Source organism: Glarea lozoyensis (genome assembly GCF_000409485.1).
Source record: "Glarea lozoyensis ATCC 20868 chromosome Unknown GLAREA3, whole genome shotgun sequence".
Lineage (NCBI taxonomy): Eukaryota > Fungi > Ascomycota > Leotiomycetes > Helotiales > Helotiaceae > Glarea > Glarea lozoyensis.
The window spans coordinates 2675714-2699682 of NW_007360998.1; the positions used below are offsets into that span (position 1 = coordinate 2675714).

General features: G+C 46.8%; 9 protein-coding genes across 9 annotated transcripts; 3 read left to right on the plus strand and 6 right to left on the minus strand.

Moving 5' to 3' along the window:
* Positions 1 to 637: 637 nt before the first annotated feature.
* GLAREA_00875 (uncharacterized protein) lies at positions 638 to 1089 on the minus strand (the record flags this gene model as incomplete). The annotated part of the gene is made up of 3 exons (XM_008085633.1): positions 638 to 749; positions 810 to 899; positions 953 to 1089. 3 exons carry the CDS (start codon positions 1087 to 1089, stop codon positions 638 to 640), a joined length of 339 nt encoding a protein of 112 aa, XP_008083824.1.
* A 480-nt stretch (positions 1090 to 1569) lies between these two features.
* On the minus strand, positions 1570 to 3079 carry GLAREA_00876 (Acyl-CoA dehydrogenase NM; the record flags this gene model as incomplete). The annotated part of the gene is made up of 4 exons (XM_008085634.1): positions 1570 to 2073; positions 2125 to 2442; positions 2489 to 2915; positions 2979 to 3079. The coding sequence occupies 4 exons, from the start codon at positions 3077 to 3079 to the stop codon at positions 1570 to 1572; spliced, it is 1350 nt and encodes a 449-aa protein (XP_008083825.1).
* Positions 3080 to 4451: 1372 nt separating this feature from the next.
* On the minus strand, positions 4452 to 4925 carry GLAREA_00877 (uncharacterized protein; the record flags this gene model as incomplete). Its single annotated transcript, XM_008085635.1, has 1 exon — positions 4452 to 4925. The coding sequence occupies one exon, from the start codon at positions 4923 to 4925 to the stop codon at positions 4452 to 4454; it is 474 nt and encodes a 157-aa protein (XP_008083826.1).
* An 878-nt stretch (positions 4926 to 5803) lies between these two features.
* Positions 5804 to 7891, minus strand: GLAREA_00878 (P-loop containing nucleoside triphosphate hydrolase; the record flags this gene model as incomplete). Its single annotated transcript, XM_008085636.1, has 4 exons — positions 5804 to 6735; positions 6783 to 7653; positions 7703 to 7799; positions 7848 to 7891. 4 exons carry the CDS (start codon positions 7889 to 7891, stop codon positions 5804 to 5806), a joined length of 1944 nt encoding a protein of 647 aa, XP_008083827.1.
* Positions 7892 to 8194: 303 nt separating this feature from the next.
* Positions 8195 to 9418, plus strand: GLAREA_00879 (uncharacterized protein; the record flags this gene model as incomplete). The annotated part of the gene is made up of 1 exon (XM_008085637.1): positions 8195 to 9418. The coding sequence occupies one exon, from the start codon at positions 8195 to 8197 to the stop codon at positions 9416 to 9418; it is 1224 nt and encodes a 407-aa protein (XP_008083828.1).
* A 609-nt stretch (positions 9419 to 10027) lies between these two features.
* On the plus strand, positions 10028 to 14482 carry GLAREA_00880 (leucine permease transcriptional regulator; the record flags this gene model as incomplete). Its single annotated transcript, XM_008085638.1, has 1 exon — positions 10028 to 14482. One exon carries the CDS (start codon positions 10028 to 10030, stop codon positions 14480 to 14482), a length of 4455 nt encoding a protein of 1484 aa, XP_008083829.1.
* Positions 14483 to 14892: 410 nt separating this feature from the next.
* On the minus strand, positions 14893 to 16322 carry GLAREA_00881 (P-loop containing nucleoside triphosphate hydrolase; the record flags this gene model as incomplete). Its single annotated transcript, XM_008085639.1, has 5 exons — positions 14893 to 15961; positions 16020 to 16044; positions 16109 to 16123; positions 16215 to 16243; positions 16294 to 16322. The coding sequence occupies 5 exons, from the start codon at positions 16320 to 16322 to the stop codon at positions 14893 to 14895; spliced, it is 1167 nt and encodes a 388-aa protein (XP_008083830.1).
* A 271-nt stretch (positions 16323 to 16593) lies between these two features.
* On the minus strand, positions 16594 to 21198 carry GLAREA_00882 (DNA/RNA polymerase; the record flags this gene model as incomplete). Its single annotated transcript, XM_008085640.1, has 6 exons — positions 16594 to 16745; positions 16794 to 18351; positions 18404 to 19698; positions 19745 to 20699; positions 20747 to 20850; positions 20907 to 21198. 6 exons carry the CDS (start codon positions 21196 to 21198, stop codon positions 16594 to 16596), a joined length of 4356 nt encoding a protein of 1451 aa, XP_008083831.1.
* Positions 21199 to 21565: 367 nt separating this feature from the next.
* Positions 21566 to 23947, plus strand: GLAREA_00883 (uncharacterized protein; the record flags this gene model as incomplete). Its single annotated transcript, XM_008085641.1, has 2 exons — positions 21566 to 22033; positions 22082 to 23947. 2 exons carry the CDS (start codon positions 21566 to 21568, stop codon positions 23945 to 23947), a joined length of 2334 nt encoding a protein of 777 aa, XP_008083832.1.
* Positions 23948 to 23969: the final 22 nt, after the last annotated feature.

The following is a 23969-nucleotide window of genomic DNA, read 5'->3' on the forward strand; positions in this document are numbered from 1 at the left end:
TCAAAAGGAGTTTTGTCGGAAGTTTGCTTGAGTAGAAAAATTAAAATTATGTTCACAATTCTCTTCAACGCCGTTGTGACATATCCCGAGATACCAGATGAGTTAAATACCATTTCCTTTTGATTTGATGATTGGGTTGATGCTTCATGAATTAACTCACAAAATGTGAGCTAAAGTTGATTGTGGCCACGGAGCAGCAGCTAGTAGTCCATAAATGACATGACTGTCCTGGTTGGAAGTACGACATCATAGTCTCATAGATACTCCATCTACTCCCGCAACCTTAACGTTCAATAACCAATAAGATAAGAAAGTCACAAATCCACTGAAACAATCTTAGAAGGTCATAAAAATCATAATTCAGTCCATGTCCAATCGCGAGAGCCATTCTAAAAACGTACATCACCCTCTGACACTCAAACTCCATTACCCAAATGCCGAATCATAAGCAAAAACCCCCATCCTCAGCCATCAGTGACACACCATTCCCTTGATACGTGTGCCTGTTTTCCAATGTTGAAGTCTCATATGTATTTTGTGTTGAAGAAGAAAGTCGTGTAGCAATCAGAGCCAGTGGCGAGCTCGATTGGAAAGTCGTGATACTAATACAGGCCCAGAAAAGCGTTGTATGAAGAGATTACAAACCGGAGGGTTTGGAGTCGGTGGTGCTTGGTTGGGAACCGAACATGTTGGAGCCGCCTGCGAGGCTTTTTGCTGAGGTCTTTGCGAAGAGAGATTTTGGCTTGGTTCTGGAGAAGCAATTAATAAATAACTGGTTGACAAGAGTCATGTTCCTGGGATTGACTTACTTTGAGACTTGCTTGTTGCGGTAGGCGCTCAGCTTTTGCGTACATGGGCTCATGATGGTATCGGAAGGCGAGATGTAAGATTGCTTGCCCCTGTTGAAGAATTATTAGTATTTGTCTACCATACGACATTGGGTAGAACATACTGTTGCTGATCAATCTTGCTCTGCAACACCTGACGATGGTACTCCATGCTCTTGATATCGACCTTTCCATCCATGGTTTCTGGTGCAGCTGTAACAGTTGCGTTGATATCGCGATCGACGAGGACGTTTGAAGACATATCGAGGTTTTGCGTTTTTTGATTGAGCGGTTTCGTGCAAGCGATTGTGTTTTGTTTGAAGAGCGTCTTGAGAAAACTGATTTGAAGTTCTTTGAGTTCTTTGGGAGAAAGACGTTGTATTCTGGAGGAGTCTGATAGATGGGTATCGTTTTGTTAAAAGATTTGGTTAGGTGACGTTGGTTGTCAACACAGAAGGAGCGACCTAGCAACAGCGGGGCAACCAGCGTATTTCCTTGTCGAGGACCCCCTTTCGCCTCTGGAAAAACACTCCACCCCAGCAATGGGCCGACAAAGTGAGTCACTAAATAGATCAAGGTTGTTAAATGCCCTCGGTACTTGCTAGCCGATCATAGCAGGTCGCATATTGGGCCAGTAAACAAAATTCTACAGGTTGTAAAGTTCCCCGACAAATTCGAGCAAGCTTCATGGGCCGTGACAATTTTCATTTGTGGACTATAATACTATTTACAATAAGACGCCTCACAACTTCGCCTTTGCTGGCCCTGGCTGTTGCCTTGTGACTCCATACTTGGCAAAGAGCTGTTGTGTCGTTTCTTCCTGTTTGTTGATAATAGCAGTGACTTTTGGACCTCGCTTGTTCTCGTTCCTCCCCATTTGTTGCAAGTGGACTTGATCTGGTCCATCAACAATTCTCAGCGTACGGGTATTTGCCCACATGTTCGCTAATGGAGTATCCTGTGATACACCGGCGCCTCCGAATGCTTGGACTGCTCTGTCGATAATGTCGAGGGCGATTTGAGGAACGAAGACCTTGGCTTGAGCAATTTCTGTCAATGCTGCCTTTGGTCCAAAATCATCCATCTTAATCGCAGCGTTCAATACAACCAGACGAGCTGCATCGATCTCGATACGGGACTTTGCAACCCACTCCAGGATAACACCATGCGAGCTCAATTGCTTTCCGAATGGCGTCTTTCTTGGATCATTGATTCTCATGAGCATCCAATCGATAGCTCTCTCAGCCTGAAATTGTGTTAGTTGAGGATTTCACTAAGGGTTTCAAGAGTAACTTACTGCACCGATTGCACGCATGGCGTGGTGGATACGTCCAGGGCCGAGACGGCCTTGAATGATCTCGAAACCACGACCTTCTCCAAGCACCATGTTGGAAGCTGGTACTCTAACATTGTTGAATGTGATATGACCGTGGCCATGTGGCGCGTCATCAAATCCATAGACAGAAAGCATTCTCTCCACAGTAACACCCTTGGTTCCAGCCGGGACAAGAATAACGGACTGTTGTTTGTACGAATCCTTATTGGAAGGATCACTTTTACCCATCACAATGTAAATCTTGCATCGTGGATCACCAGCTCCACTTGACCACCATTTCTACGAGACGTTAGCTGATGCTCCTCTTGAAATCTGCATTACGTACTGAACCATTAAGAACCCAATCATTCCCATCTTTCTTCATGCTTAACTGAATATTCTTGGCATCCGACGAAGCGACATCAGGCTCAGTCATGAGAAACGCTGACCGAATCTCGCCATCCATCAGCGGCTTCAACCACTGCTTCTTCTGTGCCTCGTTTCCGTATTTTGCCAAAACCTCCATATTTCCAGTATCTGGTGCCGCACAATTGCACGCCTCAGACGCCACTCTTGATTTGCCTAGCTGCTCTGCCATCAATCCATATTCGAGGTTCGTGAATCCCGGCGACTCCTTGTAGTGACCCTTTGGCAGGAACATGTTCCATAGCCCGAGAGCCTGTGCCTCCTTCTTCAAATCATCGACGATCGCTGGGTGGTGGTCCCATCTCTGTACTCCTTCTCCGATTTGTGATGCGAATACTGGATCAGCTCTGTTAATTGTTAGCTCGGTTTCTGTACATTCGACAGAGCAAGAAGCTTGCGGCGGTACGTACGGGATACATCTTTCCTCAACGAACTTTTGGACAACATCTAAAGTCTTTCGGGCTCTGTCGCTGACCCTGTTAAGAGCAATGATGGGGATTTTGTCGGACATTATTGCTAATTATTTGGATTGCAACGGAGGTTTCTTGCAGATTGTTACAACCAAATTGAACAACAGCTTCAGAAAATGGACGAGTTGGAGAGATCAACAGCGTAAATATTGTAGATGGCAAATGGTATGTTATTCTAGCTCATCCGCCTAACCCCACAGTTCCCCAGACGGACGGGTATCGGGTACACCTTTCGAATTCAAAGTGAACCTCGGCCTTCCTTGAGAACCGCGGTCAGTAGAAAGGCGGCACTCATCTTCCATGGAACTCTTATTCCAGAAACAAAATATACTATTCAACCTTCATCCAACCTACGAATATCAAAAAGAAAGGAAACATCTTGAGAGTTCACAGTCAAGGTATAGGAATACATTTTTCGATTTTTTGCTAAGTTGGCGAATTAAACTGGCTGGACTATCTCTCATGTTGAGCGCCGCTTTTCGTCTTGAGTTGAAGGGTCGATGCACGGGCCACATCTATCAAATCTATCGCTTCTCCGCATTCAGTCTCACTCAACAACTCCTCACTCACTTCACTTATACGAGCTCCGAGACGACATACATGTTGGACACCAAACTCTGCATTATTGCTAGACCGCGGCCGCCGAGGTCTTAATAAGCTTGTCCAAATTCGTCGGTTAGGCCATCTGAGAGATCTTACTACCTTATGCTTATTGTTGGTTGGATTACATTGCCAAGCTGGTGAGATTCTTCTTTTGAGGACGACTAGGCAGACTGTCAAGTCATGAGCCGAAAGAAGAAAGATGCCTTTGGATTATGATTAAGGTATGTACTCGTAAATGGAGCAATGGAACGGTTTTATAGAGCATACCCTTTTCTCTTTTGTTGGAGACTTTTGCGGCACGTCCACACCGAGGGTTACAATGATCTGTTACTTCCCTATACAGTCTACCGAGTACTGTCCGCTTATGGTATCTGGATGCGGTCTTTCCCAATTCAATGTTCTTTCTGTCTCAGTTGGCTGCAATAACAGTGACTCAGCTGTGCAGGAAAGCAACGTGAAGGCTGACAGGCTTGTTCATCTATTTTGATAAGTGGATCAAGCTCATTGTTAGCATCGCAGCGGACGTTCTCGTTATTCTCATAGCCATGAATCAGGTTGAGATGATTCAATTGGGAATACTAAGTACAGTATTTCAAAGTCTCATTCGAATTGGCCGTACTGTCTGACGCCCAGTAGGTATCAAGGTCATTTGCACTTTGTTTGATTTCTAGCATTTCGTAGCATTTCGTTGAGCATAATTTCCGTGATTGTATTTCTTTCCTCCCAAGCGTGTTCTTGTAAAACAAAAAGAAGATCCAGTTACTCCCTAATTTCTTCCAAAGTCCTTCTACGCTTCAACCCCTCAAAGCACTATGAAAAAACATCACACTGAAAATTACAAGCAACCGACGCAGCACCCGCAGCCGGGTTCGTTCCCACAGGCGTAATAACACACGGACTACACGGCGAAAAAGAATCCCAAGTCTGATTTCCCCACGAAAAGCTCAGCTTCCCAGCATCATGTATGCGTCCTGGTTCAGCGGCATTCGCGAGGTTATAGATGTACAGGACGTAGCTTCCGACTTTGTGTTCCACCAGTTCCCCGCCTACAGGAGTTACGTCGGATTCTTGTGTAAAGAAATTCCCGCTGTAGTCTCCATCGCCGCTTGGAAGTAGTGGTTTTGAGAAGTAGTAGGTGTCGAAGCTGTTTTGATACCAGCGGTCGACTTTGACTGAGCAAGGGTGGAGTGTGCCTCGTGGAGTGAGTTCCGCTGTGGGGAGAGCGAGAACAGATGAAGAGAATATGAGGGTGGAGGTGATGAGGAGCTTGAGGTGATTGAACATTGTGATTGTGGAAAATTTTGCGTAGATGATATTTGGTACTGATGCAGCCTTGGTATGAATTTGAAGTTCTGTTCTACCAAGCGGAAGACTGAATGAATAGAAGAAGTTAAGATGATTATAGTTAATGAGTCTATAAACACTTGAGAATATGGACGTCTTATATAACCAAAGCAATAGAAGAAAATATTTCTATTCGGTGACCCGGTATAGACTTCCGAGCTGATCTCACCTAGAAACTGATAAAATTCCCAACAAACGTTGGGAATGTACTAAATGTTATATACCAACTCAGCATACAGTCAATATTGACAACTCACCGTAAGCCGTCAACACCGGTTCAAGCTGTGCTTGTGACGTGAAAGGCAAGAGGCGCATGCTCAGCACCATTACGGCTTAGGAACCCCAAATGTGATGAGTTCGTGAACGATAAATCTCCTGAAGTGTGATTGAGGCGAATCATGCACTCATGAGGTTGTGAAATTTCGACGAGGAAAGAAATAGCGTAGGAGTGAAATGTTTCATGAAACGCCAATGGAAATGCAGATCGCCGCCAAGGGATCTGGGGTCTGTCAAGCAAAAAAAGGGGGGAAGCAAAAATGACGATGGGGAGAAACATGTCACAATTCTAGGCCAATGGTAGAGGCATGTGGTACCGTGGGGTCGAAAAACCGTCTTGTATTCATCCAATCATCTAAGCTTAAATCAAGTTAAGCCAACCTGCAGCAAAAAGATCTGAAAAACCCCGACCCTTTGCGCAACCCCCCAACGCCGCTCCATGCAAGTCACGTCCGATGTGAAATAATCCGTCAAAAAGATGCAAATGTGCCATACAGAGCATAGCCGCCACCAACGCTCCAATGCCGCTGCGAGGCACACTCTTAGTCTGCAAAATAATCCGCTCTCCTCTTCCCGTTGCCTTTTGATCCTCCCTTGAAATGCTTCTTACTCGTTAATGTCTTGAGATCGTTGGGATCCATGTCCTTCTCGAGCGCTAACATTGTCTTCTGCTTTCGGCCTGACAGCTGTTTACCACTTGCAGTTCCCTGCTCGGTGTACTTGTGGCTAAAAGGCATCTTAAGATGACCCCGGCTCGACTGACCTGGACCAAAGAACTGGCCGTCTAGCTTTTGAGTTTTTGGACCTTCTCGAAGTTGGGGGATTTCGGACGCTTCTGCTGACAAGGGATCTAACCCTGACTCCATAGCTGCTAGAGCAAGCCGTCTCTTTTCCGGCAGATGACCTTCGTCGTACAATTCGCGATTGAACTCTAGTGGATCAATCTCACCCGGAGGTGGTTGACAGAACAGAAGCTTCCCATTGACATAATCTTTCAGAATAAACCTGGCTGCCCTAGACTCATCGGGCTGTCCTTGACCAGTTCTGGTAAAACCTCGTGCTTTAGCATATGCAGTCAACATTTCCTCGGCTGTTGCAATTCCAGTACCCCCTTCTTCGAGCGGTCTAGTTCGTATCTTCATTCCGTAGACTGCCTCCAAAAAGGCCTGGGGTATTCGCTTTGCAACAAGGCCGGCTGGGCCGGTGAATTCTCTCAACTGATCAATCGGTAGGATACCATTACACACCAACTCAGCTTTCGTGGTAGCAAAGTTAGGGAACACTAGACCGGGACAATCGCATAACAAGACCTTATCACTTAAATGGATTGTCTGAAAATGTTTCGTTTTTCCGGGAGTTGACGATACTGATACTTTTTTGGCACCTATTAAAGCGTTGATAGTCGAAGATTTTCCGACATTGGGGTATCCAACAAGACCGATTTGAGTTTTCCTTGGATTTTCTGTGTTTATATCTGAGAAAAGTTAGCAATTAACAAAACAAATTTCTTGAATTAAATACCTTCAGACTCTGGCGCATGGAGTAAAAACAAAGCTTCCAGTTCATCAACTGTCAATATTCGAGTAGTTTCGTCTTCATCTTCATTTTCGTCTACCTCCTCTTCACTTGATGTCTCATCGTCGTCCTCGAGATCAAGCTTCTTCGTCTCGTGCTCCAAGGCTGTTGTTGAGGGCCGCGATGATTGCTCTTCCTCTTCCTCACTTGCCTCCTCATCCTCGTCACGAGCATCGTTCAACTCCTTAGCCAAACTGGCAGAGAAGAACTTATACGAGATACCAGCTTCTTGAAAATGTTCCGCCCATGCCCTGCGCTGCTCCACCGTTAACATATCTGCCTTGTTGACTAGAAGTAAATTCTCTTTCCTGGGATCCACATCCTTAACATATCTGACCAGATCGTCTGATCGGAAGAGTAAGGGGTTTCGAGCGTCGACAATTTGGACTACTAAATCGGACCGCTCAATGACTCTCCAAAGTTGTCTCCAAACTTCTAGATTTCGCTCGAACGGAGTAAGAAGTAGATCATTGTTCTCTTGGAGTTCCGCCAAACCTCTCCTCCATTCTAGAAGACTGTCTCTTTCCATCCGGTCAAGCTGTTCTGGGGTGGTCGTCGAATCCCACTTTGGTCGTCTTGGTACAGTCAATCTACCCTTATGTTCCCTCTGCTTCCCGACCGCTGCGCGCTCTTCTGCCGCCGATAGGAGGTATGGGTTCTTCTGATCCGTGTGAATAATTTTGACGTTATTCATCTTCTCGGCCGTGAAATCTGTGCCTGCTAATTCGGCGGTGGACAGAAACTCGTCGAGAGCCGCCTGCTCGGTGACAGAGCGCATTTTGACCCAGCTGGCCTCCTTCTTGTCGTTCGTGACATACTATTTGACAGTAAGTAGTGTATACCTTGCCTACTTTTTAAACACTCACGGTCTCTCCAGTGGCATGGTTAATTCGGTGTATTCCCGCCGATGTCACCTTCTTCCGGTCTGCTCCTTTTCCCTTTCCAAAGCGGTCGTTCATCAGACTTCCTTGCGTTAGCAGATGATATACGCACAAGACGAGTGACTAATACCTGTTCCCAAGCCCAACGGCATTCTTGGACTTTGCGAGAACCATTTTGATCCTCAAGCAGAGTTAATGGGGCGCCTTCCAATTTCTTAATATATTCGAAAATCTGTTGTAAAGCAGATAGGTTTGTTACTCACTAGGCGGCGTTTTTTTTGTGCTTAAAAGTGCGAGAAATGCTGTGAGGGGTGGATTATCGATCACACATAAGGAGGGGTCTCGAAAAAAACGTCACCCAGCTTTTCGCCCCCCCGCCCCACCAAAATTTTGTCCCTGACTCTAAATTTATCAACCACATGCGTCCTCCCCTCCACAAACCGAAATAACCAGAACATATCCCTTGCAGTCGCAAACATGGCTCGTAAGAAGTGGATTGATAAGAAGACAGCGACGCACTTCACACTTGTCCATCGTCCGCAAAACGACCCTCTCCTCCACGATGCCGAAGCTTCTTCCATGGTTCTGAACCCCACCAATGTGCCAAACTCAAGCAAAGTCAAACAACTCGATGATCTCGCCTCAGAACTTGGTTCTGATGTTAATCATATCAGAGATAACGAAGGAGAAGCTGCCAGTTATGGAGTATATTACGATGATACCGAGTACGATTATATGCAGCACATGCGCGAGTTGGGATCTGGTTCAGGAGAAGCACATTTTGTCGAGGCGCCAGCGCCAACGAATAAAGGAAAGGGAAAACAGAGTCTAGAGGACGCATTGAGAAATGCTAAATTAGAGGATCGAGAAGGGATAGAGTTAGACGAAGAGATCTTGCCCTCGAAAAATCTGCGCAAGGTAACCTATCAAGCTCAGCAAGATGTCCCCGATGCGCTTGCTGGTTTCCAGCCAGATATGGATCCTAGATTACGAGAGGTTTTGGAGGCATTAGAAGATGAAGCATATGTGGACGAAGATGAGGACATCTTTGGGCAGCTGGCGAAAGATGGGGAGGAAATTGATGAGGAAGAATTCGAGCAAGGGGCTTTTGAAGACGATGACGAGGAGGGATGGGAGTCAGACGACACTGCAAAACCCTCGAAGGAATACAGCGATGCTCCAAAAGGACCACCAGAACTTTTGGATGATGAGCGAGAGGACCATGGTGACGGGGATTGGATGGCTAATTTCAGTAAATTTAAGAAAGACCAGAAAGCACAGGTACCCCTCGCTCCGTCGCAATCAGATCTTCAATCGTCTATGATGACTACTACAACGAACGGGGGAAGGAAGAAGAAGAGAAAGGGAGCTATGACAAATCCATCCACCTACTCTATGACTTCTTCCTCCATGTTCCGTACGGAAGGCATGTCGACTCTGGATACTAGGTTCGAGAAGCTGGAAGAGAAGTACAACGAAGATATGGATGATGATAATTCCGTTTCGGCAGTTTCCTCGGTTTCCAGTGTGCAAGGGCCAGTTAGAGGTGATTTCAACAACATCATGGATGATTTTCTTGGGAACTATACCATGAGTGGAAAGAAGCATGTCAAGAAAGGAAAGTACCAAAGTGGGATGGAACAGCTCGATGAGGTTAGACGTGGATTAGGTCCGGCTATTATCAGGAAACAGTACGTATAGAAGATATTCCTACTGTCTTTGGCGTTTGGTTTTGAGGAAGGAAGGATACATTAAAAGTAAGGTTGTGCTTGGAGTTCTGGCGAAAATATGCATACCACAGGAATCTGCATTTACGTGTTTTGCCTTGAGTCAAAATAAACGTATTCATTTCCTAGTCTTTTAGGTTTGGTCAAAGTACATGCTCAATCAAGCTTCTGGTCAGTATGACTGTATGACTATGCGATGCCAACCAATTTCTCCTTAAAAAATGACTGCTGAATCGCGAAGTGCGATTGTTCATACGTGAAGCGGCAAATCATATCAGCTGTTAGCGGACTTCTCTCATATTAAGTGAGCAGGCTTGGAATTAGGGTAATCGCGTTTGTTCCAGTAAATGTATGCAACCGGACCTGTCACCATTTGTAGGCGGTGAGACACGGCAGAAGGCTTATTCGACGACGCGGGTGCGGGCTAGCGCCAATTCAGTCGAGCTTCAGCGAGCAACTCCGACAACAAAGAATTAGTATACAATAGCGGCCCTGTTGTGCAAATCACCAGTCCACTACCTCCCGAATCCAATCCTCCTCCTCAAACCGTTGCAAACCCCACAAATGATCAAATCCATGAATGATGCTGTCTTTAGGCAGTAGTCGCGGCGCGCGAGGACAACCACAAAATCGTTCACGAGGAAGAGGTCGCGGTTCGACAAATCGAGGAGCTTTGAACTCCTTTAGTAAGTTAGATACAGATTCACACACTCCTGTTGGGCCTCGTGTTTTACAAGCAAGCGCCAGTAAAACTTCTTCCCGCGGCAGAGGTTTTAGAAACACTCGCTCAATCATTAAATGTACAGATCCGTCGCCCGCCGTCGAAACCTCGAACAGCTTCGACAAAGAACGACTAGAAAATGCAGCAAAGCGCGAACAGAGGGGCCAAAACGGCGCGATGATCAATGGGACTTTTGGGGCTGGCGGAGGAAGAGGGCAGGGGAAAGGGATTCGCGGTAACAAGCAGGTTCGATTTGCAGAACCTTCCAGCGAACGCGTGGACTCGAAGGAGAATGTAGATTCACAGCAACGGGATTCTTCTGATTCGAAAAATATAACCCCAGGGTTTTCAACATTCGGGTCTCCAGCCGTCACGAGCGGGGGCATCTTTGCGCCCAAGTCAGATGGACCCAAAAACCCATTTGCGACAACCAATACATTCGGGGGTCCCTCACAAGCGTTCAATTCCGTCCCAGCGACCACCTTTGGGCAAGCCACTGCTGCGATTAATGGAAACGGACCTGCGAATCCATTTGGCGCCCCTTCGCAGCCATCAACTAAACCTTTCACCTCGAGCCCTTTTGGGATGCCGTCGAATTCGCCGAGCGCCAACCTTTCGACGAGCGCTTTTGGTCTACAATCAACTACTTCGACAGCTAGTCCTCCATCGAATCCCTTTGCGGCCAACTCATCTGCTGCGTCAAAGAATCCCTTTGGCGCATCAAACAATACTAGCTCGCAGTCAACTTCCAATCCATTTGGTACGCTCAACCAAGTAACCTCAACTACAAATTCTTTTTCAAATGGGTTTGTTGCGTCGACCTCATTTAATTCCCTGGCGTCAAAAGCAAGCTCTACTTCGTCTAGCAGTGCTTTCCCCAAAGTCGGCGCAAATGAAAAATCGAAGAACGGCCAAACCCATGGTTCATCGCTAGGCCCCCAGCATCCGACAAATGGACAGAATACTGAGAACAGCGCTTTGGCCAAAGAAATATACCAAGTGATTCAGAGGGAGCGATTGGTCGCTCCGACGTGGCCAAAGATAAGTCCAGCACGGCAAAACGAATACAACGCAGCTATTGACACATACTGGAGGGCTTCAAGGGATTACAGAAGTAAAGTTCGCCAGAGTCTTATTCGAGCTGGATTACTAGATGACCCTGAAAAGGCCAAGAAACTCAGCGAAGCGATCGATTTCAAAGGGATCTGTCAGGAGATGTGTCCGATATTTGAAAGAGCAACAAGGATTAACGAGTCAGATGTGAAACAAGCAGAAATGTCCCCTGGTGCGGACGGAAACCTGTACGTTTCTCCAGAGAAAATGGTGAAAGCAAATGCTAGATCTGCCGCTGGGCAAGATGCACCTTTGCCGATGGATGTGAGATCACCAGCCACTTTGAGAAAGACACTGGATTATATCTTTAATGAAGTCTTGGGAGATAACCTCGAGAACCTTTATAATGTTCACAACTTCCTTTGGGACCGTACGAGGGCGATTCGTCGGGATTTCGTTTTCCAATCTTCCATGGATCCGTCGGAAATGAGCCACCAGACATACTGCTTAGAGCGAATTGTCCGATTCCATGCTATATCTCTTCACCAAATGTCTAAAAACGGGATCATAACACCTTCAGGAGAGGATTTCTCCGAGCAGCAGGAAGTAGAGCAACTGTCGAAGGCTCTTCTTTCACTGATGCACTGCTACGACGATTGCAATAAGCAGAAAGTTCAGTGCGAAAATGAACCCGAATTCAGAGCGTACTACGTTTTATTCAATTGTCGACACCCGGGCGTTTTACAAAATGTGCAGGCTTGGGGATACGGATTGTACAACAACTCCGATGAGATTCAAACCGCTGTTGCTATTGTTGAGTCATTGCAGAACATTTGGCATGCAAATGGACCCCTCACACCCCATTCGGCGACAGATGTCGCACAAAACGCGTTCGCGAAGTTTTTCACCGTTGTTGGAGACCGAACTGTCTCCTATACTATGGCATGCTTTGCAGAAATGCACTTTAATAGTGCCCGAAAGTTTATTTTGAAAACTATCCTCGCCTCCTATCGAAAACAACGAGACCAGACCAGAGATTGGACCCTGACGAAACTAAATGTCTTACTTAGATTCGATAACGAGGAAGACATTGTTACCTTTGGCGAGGCATATGGTCTCAGATTTGAAGAAGTTGATGGCGAAATTGTTTTATCATTCGATTCCGATGATTTGAGAGACCCTTTCCCGCCCTTAAAGCAGGCATATTCTTTCAGTCTTGTTGAGCGTAAGCGAGGCAGCCATTCACTTCCGGAAGCAATTGCTTTGAACGTTTACGATGATACTGTGGTGGACGAAGTGGAAATTGAATCCAACGAGGACGACGAAAGCTTGTTCGTGCCGGATAATACTGCCAAACCCAGCCTTATAACGCACACGGGCACGAAGAATTTCGAAAACAAGAATTTTGGTCAAGATTCAGTCGATGACACGAAACCAGCGTCGCAACAGTCCTCCATCTTTGGTATGGATTCACAATCAATGAAGCCAGGTTCCTTTAATAACCCGCCCGGGCCCGTGCAAAAGAGTCCTTTTGCTGGTCTATTCTCAACTCCAACGCCACCGCAACCGTCACATTCTCCAACGATCTCCTCGCAGCAACCGGAGCCGCCACGTATACCAGCAAGCCAGGTGCAACAGTCCAAGCCAGACTCGACCTCTATATTCTCAAATCTAGGTTCCTCGCCGTTTAAGCCATCAACCCCCGCTGCAACAGGATCGCAGACGCCGCCAATACCTAACAACTCTTGGTCGACATCCACGTCTAAACCCCAGTCTTCTCTTTTCCAACCAGCTCAACCACTTGATACACCGTTGTCGAATGTGAGCCAATTACCTGCAACAACAACCTCGAAGCAAAGTGGACAGTTGAATTTCTCGGGCATATCAACAACCCCGACTCCCCCAATCTCAGAAATCTCCAGTGAAAGATTGCAAAGCGACGCCAAACAACCACAATCTTTACCCAGCCAGTCATTACAGCCCGGTGATCTTACAACGGGACCAGTGGCTGCCCCAACCTCAAATCATACAGCGTCGGGTATTCTTGAGGCTAACAATGTAGCGAGCCAGGATGTGACCCCTCGCTCATCATCTGGGCCAGCGAAAAGGCCGCGCGGGTACGACCGAGAGTCGCAGCTCAAATCGCTTACGAATTGGACTTGTCTTGGAGAAGAGGGTCTCTTAGATCATTTCATATCATTCACAGTTGAAGGCATACTTCGGGATACTGCCAATCAATTTATAAAAGACCAGACTGCTCGAATTGAAAAGGAAACTGCAAAATCTATGAGGCAGGAGGCAGATGCCTATAGATATCGCTCAATTGCCACGAAGTACTTCCACTTGTGGCGCAATGGTGCACAGCGCTTACGTTTGAAACGAAGAGGCAGAGAGGCCAGGAAAGCAAGACAGGAAAGGGCAGAAAACCTTAGAGCATCGAAAGCAGCCCAATCAACAGACGTTGTGGCAGATTTCAAAGCATTAGCAGATGTGCATGGGGCATCAAGAGAGTTACGTCGAAGGGGCAGCTTAGCGAGCCTTCTTGATGCTACTGGCGTGTTAGATGGCGTCCATGACCCTAGCCAGCAGATACAAGATATTGTTCACAGAGATTCATCAACGACAAGCAGCAAAAGGCCACGCTTTGATGGCCCCACAGACAGTCAGGCATCGAGTACGAGCTCGAATCGTCACAAGCGAGGAAAATCAGACAACCCTCTCCGGCGTTCTCTTCTCTCTGACCCATCGTATCTCGCTGGGGGATCTCGCATCCATCTGATGTCAGACTACGGGCATGATGAACAAGAACGACGACATATCAGCGGAGTACAGACCGATTATTTTCGATTGAAAGCCCGCGGAATCTCAACTCTACCCGATGGAACCCCTCTAGCTTCCTCAGTTGCTAAGAGTATAACTCATCGAAAACGATCATTTAATGGCATTTCGAAGCACCCAGTCACACCCCTGCATTCGAAGCACTCATCCATATCAAGAAGCGTACCGCCAAAGACCAGCGCTGGCTTTAATCGGCCGCGCTCTAGTGTAGAACGAGATGACGATATACAACGCTTGAAACTTAGAGCCCAAGCTGTACTGGCAGGAAATGATAGACAACAGCCCAAGAGGTCTCACGAAGTGGATGACAATGAAGACCACGCTCTGTTTGAAAGAGCGAAGAGAATTAGAGAACAGATGGATGAAGGATCCATGTGGTACAAGTCAGAGATCGCGCGACAGTCCGGGAGCAGAAGCGTGTCCTAGTGTTCCGTGTACAGCATAGAATTTTGTTTGGCGTTTGCGGAGCGATGGAAAAATGGAAGCTCACTCGACATCTTATCTCAAGCTGAAAGGTAGTGCATGGGCGTTACTGTTATGCATTTACAGGGCGTTTTTGGGTGGGTGATTTGTATATAGTTCAGCGATACCCTGTTGGGTAGGTAGAGATGTAGGATCTGTGGAGAAGAGTATGGTCGGGTCGGTGTTCAAATCACAAAACATTTTGAAGTCAACCACTTGTCACTCGTCACTTTCAAGCTTTTCTTTTCGTGGACTAAGAATGTGCAACTCTAAACACAATCACATCAGTAAACATTGATAAGCCTTCATGAGCACTCGTATTGGATTGGACTGCCGCTTCCATTTATGTTCATGCTGATCCCAAAACGAGATATCTAGGCTCTCCAATTACTAACAATACTAACAACATCCTCATCCGCCACAATATGACCCAACCCCACCCGCTGCGGAACATGTCTCGCACTCGCTCCCCAGACAAGCGCATACTTAAACGTATCCTTCAACGTCCTATGAATCTGATCGCAAACATCCTCAATCGAGCTATTACTCCTCACAATCAACGCTTCATTAAAATCCGGATCCACACCCTTCCTCTTCGTATAAATCCGAATCAGCTTCAACTCCTCCCAACATCGATCAACCACATCCCGAATCCCAAGATCGAGTTCGCACGACATAACGACCGTATGCGGTTCTCTCGCTAGTTTATCCAGGAAATCAAGCGATACGGAATCGATTTTGTTGTAGATATACAGACATTTAATGTATTTCCGGTGGTCTTTCATGATCACGTCGATGAAATCGTCGACGGTGACGTTTTCATCGCGCACGAGAACCTCGCAGTTGAGGATCTTGTAGTCGCGGAGGATGTTGTAGACCATTTTCTGGTCGAGGTTTTTGGGGGGTGTTTGGAAGGTTATTTTCATTCCTCCTGCGGTTTTGGGTTTTAGGTAGATGTTTCTAGACTTTAGATTAGCAGGAATCAAGAACGGAGGTAGGAGGCAAAGGTACGGAGGTTCCCGATTCAGTCTAATCCCCACAGCTTCCAACTCCGCCTCCAGCAAGCTCCTCTGCTCAGCTTTCTTCGTAGCATCCAAGATCATACAAATCATATCACTAGTCTTCGCAGCACTAATAACCTGTCTTCCTCTCCCCTTTCCCTCGGACGCACCTTCAATAATACCAGGTAAATCCAGGATCTGAATCTCAGCACCGCCATACTCCAAGACTCCAGGAATTGCAGTAAGGGTCGTGAAAGAATACGCCGCGACCTCGGATTTAGTCTTGGTGATTTTGGACAGAAAAGTTGATTTTCCGACAGACGGAAATCCGACGAGAGCAATTCGAGCGTCTCCGCTTTTGGAGACATCGAAACCTGCTCCTCCGCTTGAGCCTGCGCCGGGTCCTGGCTCGAGAAGCTGTGCTCTGTAACGTGCGAGTTTTCTACATACACCATTAGTCTCTACAGGAGTAGAAAATACATGTATAGAATAGGACACACCCTTTCAGAAGACCGAGATGATATTCTTTACGCATGTAAGTAAATGATGTCACGTGGTAGATTCTGAACTTCGGATTCTGTAAACATACCAGTTGCCTTGTTTTCTTAGATACAAAGTCAGTAAAATTCCTGCTGCCTGACAGTAGAAGGGGGAAAGTTATTTCGCGTAAAGGTATACGGAAGTCGTAAACTTACTTTGGGTCCTCCGCATCTCATCCTCGATCCTATCATTTATGTTACCTGAATGTACTCTACGCTCTCATACTAAACTTACTCCTTGATTTTCTCCGTAATGTTCACCATTTTGTCGGATGTTTTACGCGCTCTATGCGTGGCTCAAAATTCTTTGCATAATTTCTACTACCAAGTTGATTCATTTTGAAGGCGCAACGCAACCGATTTAGGGTGGCAGAATTAAAGTGGGGCCACGCGCTAGGCCCTTTCCAGCAAGATACAATAACCGTCATCCTAGGCCCCCCATGCGATACTTTCCAGTCCTGCTTTCCAACAAACTCCTGCCAATCCTATGTACGCCATGCGATGCTGTTATTACAAATCCAAACATAAAGACGTGTTAAACAGTGACATCTGGCTTGAGACCAATCTTCCTAAACAACTCATCCATTTGTACCCATTGTCTACCGCACTTATCCAAGTACTTTCCTACTACACCCTTTAAGGTATCAAATCTGACACGGTTGTGCTCAGCAAGTGCAAAAATTTGTTCTATAATCTGTTAGTCAAAGTCATGTAAGTTTCTAAGGACCATCTTACCCTTATCTGTTCCCCTCGCCAGGCTCTTCGCCTTCTCGACATCAAATAGGGATGAAAAGTAGAGTAACTGATTATACATCATCTTCTCGCTATACTCGTATCGCATCTTTCCATAACAACCGTGAGCAAGACCTTTGGGTCCAAGACATCGATGTCCGTAAACACTCATTTGTCTTGTACGGTTGCCGCAGGCTTGATCGTCGCAAATCAGCCAGCCCTCATAATATTTGCTGGTCTGTTTTCGGATCTGATGCTCCAGTTGAGCGACCACAGAGAGAGTTGATAAAGTTTGACCGCATTGGCATGTTATACCGGCCTGCGAACACTGGCCGACACTCTCAACAAGACCCTCAAAATCGAAGTTCCTCTTGCAAGCTCGGCAGCGAAGTGAAAGGCGGGAAGCATCCATGAATCGAACGGAGTCGTCAATCTGACTTTCGAGAGAATGAATTTCAGTCTCATTGCCACCACTCGAGTTGTTGTTGGTGATGCTATATTTCCGTACATCCAGTCCAAGACAGTCTGCGAGGCGTACTGTATCTGTGCCAGAGATGTTCGCGCATAACCGCTCAACGGGAGGGAAAATCTGCTTGTATAGATACCATTCCACATCTGGCTTCAGTCCAGAGTCTGCTTTTCCAACATCCTGAGGGGTGTATGACCGTTTGGCGGGAGGTTCAGATGAGTTCTTACCGTCTCCAGTAACTATATATGCCATAACATCGTCCTTGCGCACCGTCTTTCCTCGAGACATCTCACGCAAAGCGACTTGAACCTGTGGCATACTGTCTGCATTTGGATAATCTTTTGGTGCTTTGCCGAGTTTCGTGTATATAGTGTACTTCTGGGTCGGGATTTCGTCTTCACGCATTTTCGTTGCTATCTCTCGCAAATACTCGTGGATCCGCGTTATCACCACATCAGACTCATCCCCAGACAGAATCTCGTTCAAGAGCTTGGACGACACCTCTTTGGACAAATTGCAGTATTCTCGACGCTTCATGTCCAGACCTTTGACTTCCATTTTGTCAACAAACTTGCCGTCAATCTGGACGAGGTTGATAGCAGCGTATTTCTTCTTGGCTTGGAGTAAGATGCGTCTGAAGACGTTGTCAATATCGATTTCCAAAAGCTTGTAACGGTCATTGACAGCCTTTTTGAACTCATTTCCGACCTTCAGAGCATCATCAACATTGTCGACATTAGCATTGATCATAACGGAATCGGTATCTCCGTAGATGACCTGTAGCGAGTTACTTTCCGCGAGCTCCTTCGTACTTCTAAGAATTTCACGACCTTTGTACGTCGTGAGTACCGCTAGAGGCCGAGCATAAAACCGAGACTTGGTATATCCGAGACAACCATACATGGAATTAGCGGTGAGCTTTAGAGCCAGTTGCTTAATGTCCCAGGTCGCCAGTTGTTCAGCCGTGGCGGATTTACCCTTCATCAGACTTTTGACTTGTCTTCTACGACTGACTAAAGTAGCAATGAGCTTTGGTAAAATGCCAAGCTCTTGATCTTCCGGGACTTCTGGGACTTGCTCCTCGTCATCAGACTATGCGCTTGTTAGTCGATATGTTAAAGTTGAGTCAGATAGGGATGCATACCAGCTTTGTCCTATCCACAGTCGTGAAGCAAATATTGTACTCTTGAATAATACTTGGATACAACGAGTTGAAATCCATTACCAGAACGAATTTGTCGTATAAACCTTTCTCTGGCTCGAAAACAAGACCACCTTTGTACTTGTCCTTTTTCTTGACATCGGCAGCTCCACCTTCCTCATCGTTCTCCTCCTCGATTTGCTGGCGTCCTTTAAAAACAGCCTTGTCAGGACAAATGTACTTATTACGGTGGAACTCGTGCAAGAGAATGTACTCGTTACGCTCAGCACGAGTGCCAGTAAGCGTTCGTGCCCAGGAGTTTCCAGCCAGGTTTGTCAGGACTTTCGTCAGAGGGAGCATTTGTACCTTCAATGCCAATGCTGCTATGAAGAACGTATCAGCTTCGCAGTGGTTGACATAATCCATGAGACCGTCTTTGGTAGTTGCCCATGTCTTCAGTGCCGCTTCGTTGTCAACTTCACGGCGCAAGGTTCCGGGGAGATAGATACTACACATCTCTGTAAGACTCCATGATGTACATTTTGTCATTGTTGACTTTCCAGCGTCGTTTGCCAAGTCACATAAGAGTCGCCCAGAGAGTAACGATCGCTCAGCGAAGAAATTGCCTCCCATTTTTCCCATCGAAGAAGGCCACTGCGATCGGCGCATCCGCCCAATTCGAGACCACTGAGGAGTTTTCTTGGCTTGAAGTCGGCTTAGAAGAATGCTGAAGTCAACGCCTTCCAATTGATGCCCCACAAGAACATCTGGATCCACGGTCTGGAGCTGAGCTAGAAAGAAACTCAGAATCTCCTGCTCCTGCTTCACAAGTTTCACGAGTCCTTTAGCTCGTTTTTTGACCTCAGAATCGAATCCAAGTGGGAAGTTCGATGCAACAGGTCGAATTATCGTGAATGAACGACAGGGTAATTTTTCGGGTGATGTAGTGTCCGTGAGCGAGATATCGTGGTAAATTCGGGCACTGATGGCAAGGATCTCCTGTTTATTGTCCTTGACGTTCAATACGGTCCTCATAGCAATGCTCATCAATGTGAGTGGTGGTGCATCCATACTGTCAGAGTCTGTCAAGGGTGAGATCAGGTTAGGCTTCGAGACTTGCACCTCGAGTTTGCAAAAAGAAGCATTATTCAACACGCCAAACTCTGCATCTTCAATGCGAAGCCAGCATGGACCCATGATATTCTTCCACAAAACGAATTGCTCAAACAGAGGCGTGTTGTGACCGAACACTCGGGAAAATGTTGCACCACTATGGTTTTCGGGTTGCAATTGTGGTTCTATCAAGGTCAACACCGTAATATGTCAGAGAGGTGATGCACTTACTTGAGTATGGGTAGAGCAGTTTGAGATACTCTCCTTCCTTGGGAACATCTTCGTGCTCAAAGGCGTATTTCCTTGTACAGGGCTTCATTTTGTGCATGCCGACTCTCATCCTGCCCATCATTTCATCCACCTCCTCATAAACCTCCTTCATGCCAACTTCTTCGTCGGTGTCTTTCATGTTTTGCTGACGATATTCTCGAGGCAAGAAGAATAGTTTCCGAAGAACATTGTCGACTTTGACAAAGCAACTGACATGAGCTCCATTTTTCTTGTTCTTCACCTTGCCGAAGAGGCATAAGCTGCCGTTGACTTCCGTATAATCAGTCCAAAAGAATTTAAGGCTTCCATCCTCTTCAATGGCATCGGTGTAATCTAATTTGCCAAATGTCACGGTCTCGCTAGATTGGCTGCTGTCCATCACGTTCAACTTCTGCGTGACATCGTTCCAGGAAGAGGCGTCAACACGCTCAGCGCCTCCCCGAACTGGAGAGGAACTTGCCGGCGAAGGGTATGGTTCCGCTTTCTTGATTTTTGGCACCGGACGGGTACCAGACATATTGACACTTGATGTAGCAATACCCTCAGCTTGAGCAACTTCCATCATATCGTCGTCGTCTTCATCTTCTGCCTTTACCATGACTTGCTTTCGTTCAACTGCCCTTGCGACTGGCGATGAAGGTTGTGGATCATCGAGGTGGGTATCGTCATCCATGTTCATTATAAAGTCGCCGCCGTCGCCGGTATTTAGGTCAAGAGGAGGTGTAGAAATCCTAGTATCCAATGACTTCCGCTTCTTCGATACATGACGCTGAACATCAAGAGTAGGTGATAGGGCACGATTTCTTGGCTTAGGTTGTACTCTCCGACTTGAATGTGTCGTTGGTCTGGGAACGTTGTCGTCTACTTCGCCAAGTAGGCTCGCCATAAAATCGTCTTCTTCTTTAGTTTTGACGGGCTAGCACTTTGTCAGCGAACAATACATGAAAAGTTTTGGCTGCATACCTTGGCCTTTGGTTGAGCGGTTATAGGGCCTTTGGTAAAGTAGTTGCTAATCCCCTTGTCTGCGTTCTCCTTTTTGGCCTTTTCTTCCTCTCGTTTCCGTTTTGCTAGCATCGTGTCAGTCATGAAAACATTCTTGCCCGTTCTTTTGGGTATCACTCACCCGCTTTCCCTGCTTTGCCTTTTACTGGCAGCTCTTCTTCGCTTTCTGTGCCATATCCTGGTTGCCGGTCCCATTCTTCTCGGCCGTCGTCAGCATAACCTTCTCCATTATCGTCGATAACAAAGTCATCTTGATTCAAGCGCTCCCGTACGACTTTCTTGTAGCCGTCCTCGTCGACCTCTTCGTAAAGATCTTCTTGTTGTTCGACCTCGTAGGTACGCTTTTTACCAGACTGTACGTTGGCACGTAGTTCGGCGAATTTCGCACGTGCTAAAGCAGCTTTCGACACCATGGTGAGGGTTTGGTATAGCTTTTAATAGTGTTCAATTCAACATTGTCAAGGGCGGTTTGAGTTTGGGAGAATTGGTGTTTAACAGTGGTTTGGTTGTGCTTGGTGGGCTGGGGAGCTCACTAAGGAGGTACGCGATAAAGTACGACGACGCGCAAAAGAACGCGACTCGCGAACCCCTGTTGATTTCTCGGAAGTGCATGCTTGGATGTCACAAATCTAAGGCATCACGTCGGTCAATCTCCGGGAGCGCGCAAGATGGACCCTGAGGGATTCGGAAAAAGTTTCGACTGTGAAGTTGAGAGAGCGTTGAAAACAAGACGGCAGCACCTTCGGAAAACGACGAGAAATGTTTAGTTGCAGCACCTGCATGGAGCGTTATGTGCAAAGTCTTGCAGGAAAACCACTATTGTCATCTACGTCTGCTCGAACCACCGTCGCCACTACCCTTGCACCAGAGCAGCTCTCTCGCCGCTATGTCTCGAATGGTGGAAGACCGAATGGCGGAAGACGGTTCGATAATCCGTCGAAGGGAGACGATGCACCTATGAGCAAAGACAGACTTCTAGCCACCGGGGGGGTTGCATTACGTCGCAAAGAATACAAGCTGGAAGTGTCCATGGGAAATGTCCTCAAAAAGCATCCTGAATATGCGAATGATCCCCTCAAGCTTGCGGAATACACTCGGAAAGCGTTAAGAGGTGACGACTATGAAACCGCCTTAGCTGTGGTTCGGGCTGCGAGCAAGAGCCTGCCATGTACGGTCAGCTGGAATCATCTGATTGATTGGCAGATGAGCAAAGGCAGAATGAACGCAGCTCTGAAGACATATAATGAGGTACGCGAGACTGACAAAATCACATTTATCACCACTAACACTTTGTAGATGAAAAAGCGAGGACAGCAGCCGGATGCCCATACGTTTACGATTATCATCAGCGGTTGTACCAACCATAAAGACCTCCCCGCTGCGTTAGGGAAAGTTCTAGCGATTTATACTGCAATGTCGAATGAAAAGTCGGTAATAAAGCCTAATACTATACATCTAAATGCTATCATAAAGATGTGTGCTAGAGCCAGGGACATCGATGCCATGTTTGGTATCATGTCTCAAATGCCTACGAGAGGCATATCAGCACCGAACAATCTGACATACACGACCATGCTCAATGCTTTACGAGTCAATGCCACGGCTGATTCAAAAGACCCAATGACATCAGATCACAACGGGAAGAATTATCGAAAGGCGACACTCGATGCTCGCAAACTATGGCAAGACGTAATTGCGAGATGGCGGAAAGGAGATATGTGGATTGACGAGGAGCTTGTATGTGCAATGGGCCGCCTTTTGCTGCTTGGCGACGTGCGAGATCAGGATGATATCCTATCTTTGATTGAGCAGACGATGAATATTCCTCGCCAAGTACCGAAGCTAGGCACATCTAATCGGAAGGCGATAGATCCGTCCAGTCAGGGGCAAGCAGAAAGGGGAGCAAAAGAAGGAGAGGAAAAGTCAGCGCTCTTAGCCGAGGCTGCCGCTAAGGAGGAGACCGCAGAAATTGAAAGAGCCATAATTCAGGATCTCAAAACAGCTAAGGCTGTCGTTTCGTCGCCAAATGCGCCCATGCCATCAACGAAGCCTGCCGCAAAGGAAGAGACCGTAGAAACCGAAGAATCAATAATTCAGGCTCTGAAGGCAGCTAGGGCTGTTGACAGCTTCGCGTCCCTGTCACCACCAAATGCAACCATGCCGTCAAAAACTGCATACGCAAAGCCGGGGAGAAACTCTTTGTCTCTTGTTATGGATGTTCTTTTGAAGTTGCAATTGAAGGGACCTGCGTATGATTACTGGGACATATTTGTCAGGAAAATCGGTGTAGTTCCTGACTCAGCCAACTATCATGGGTACCTACGTATCCTTAGAACCGCCAGAGCAAGCACCGAAACCGTTGCTCTGCTAGAAAGCATGAAACCAAGCGAGATGCGGGCAGCAACGTTTCGTATCGCCATGTCTTCTTGCACCCGCGACAAGAATAACCCAAATGCATTCCGCAATGCCGGCAAGATCTTAGACATTATGACCAACGCACTGCAAGTACCAGACGTCCCCGTCCTAATAAACTATCTCCAGGTGTCAACATCAAACTTAGACCACATGTCCCAAAGCAAGCTAGACATGGGAAAGCAGATTCTCCGCGCTCTATCACGTTTAGGCCCATCCTTCATCAACATAAAAGCCATGCTCACCTTCGGCCCTCCCAGCTCAGTTGAAATGACCAAATTCGAACAAGAAGAATATCGGACGTCCGTCATAATGCTCGTCCGAAAAATGATAGGCGCCTACGACATGCTCATGGATCAAGGTCTCGTGGATCGAGACACGTACAGTAAATACACAGCCGAACGCAGCAAACTCGCTGCGTTTGCACAACGCAGAGAACCCTACAATAAACCAGTAGGGACTTTTGAGGTTCCGCAGCACTTATCGAAGTTCATTGATCGACACCGCTTGAACAAAGCAATGGTACGCGCCCAGTCGTCGCCAGAGAAATGGGAGTCGTTCCTTGCTCGTGTGCAAAAAGACTATGAGGCGGAGAGTGATTCAAAGACCAAGGCTGAAGAATCAAAATCCACCCAAGAAGCGGAGAGACTTGCAGAGGAAGAACGGCAATTCGCTGAACTTATGGTCAAGCAAGACCCTGGCACTCTCTTTCCTTCTCTTGTACGAACGGTGCATTCTGGTGAAAGATAGACTTCTGTGCGTGTACAAATAT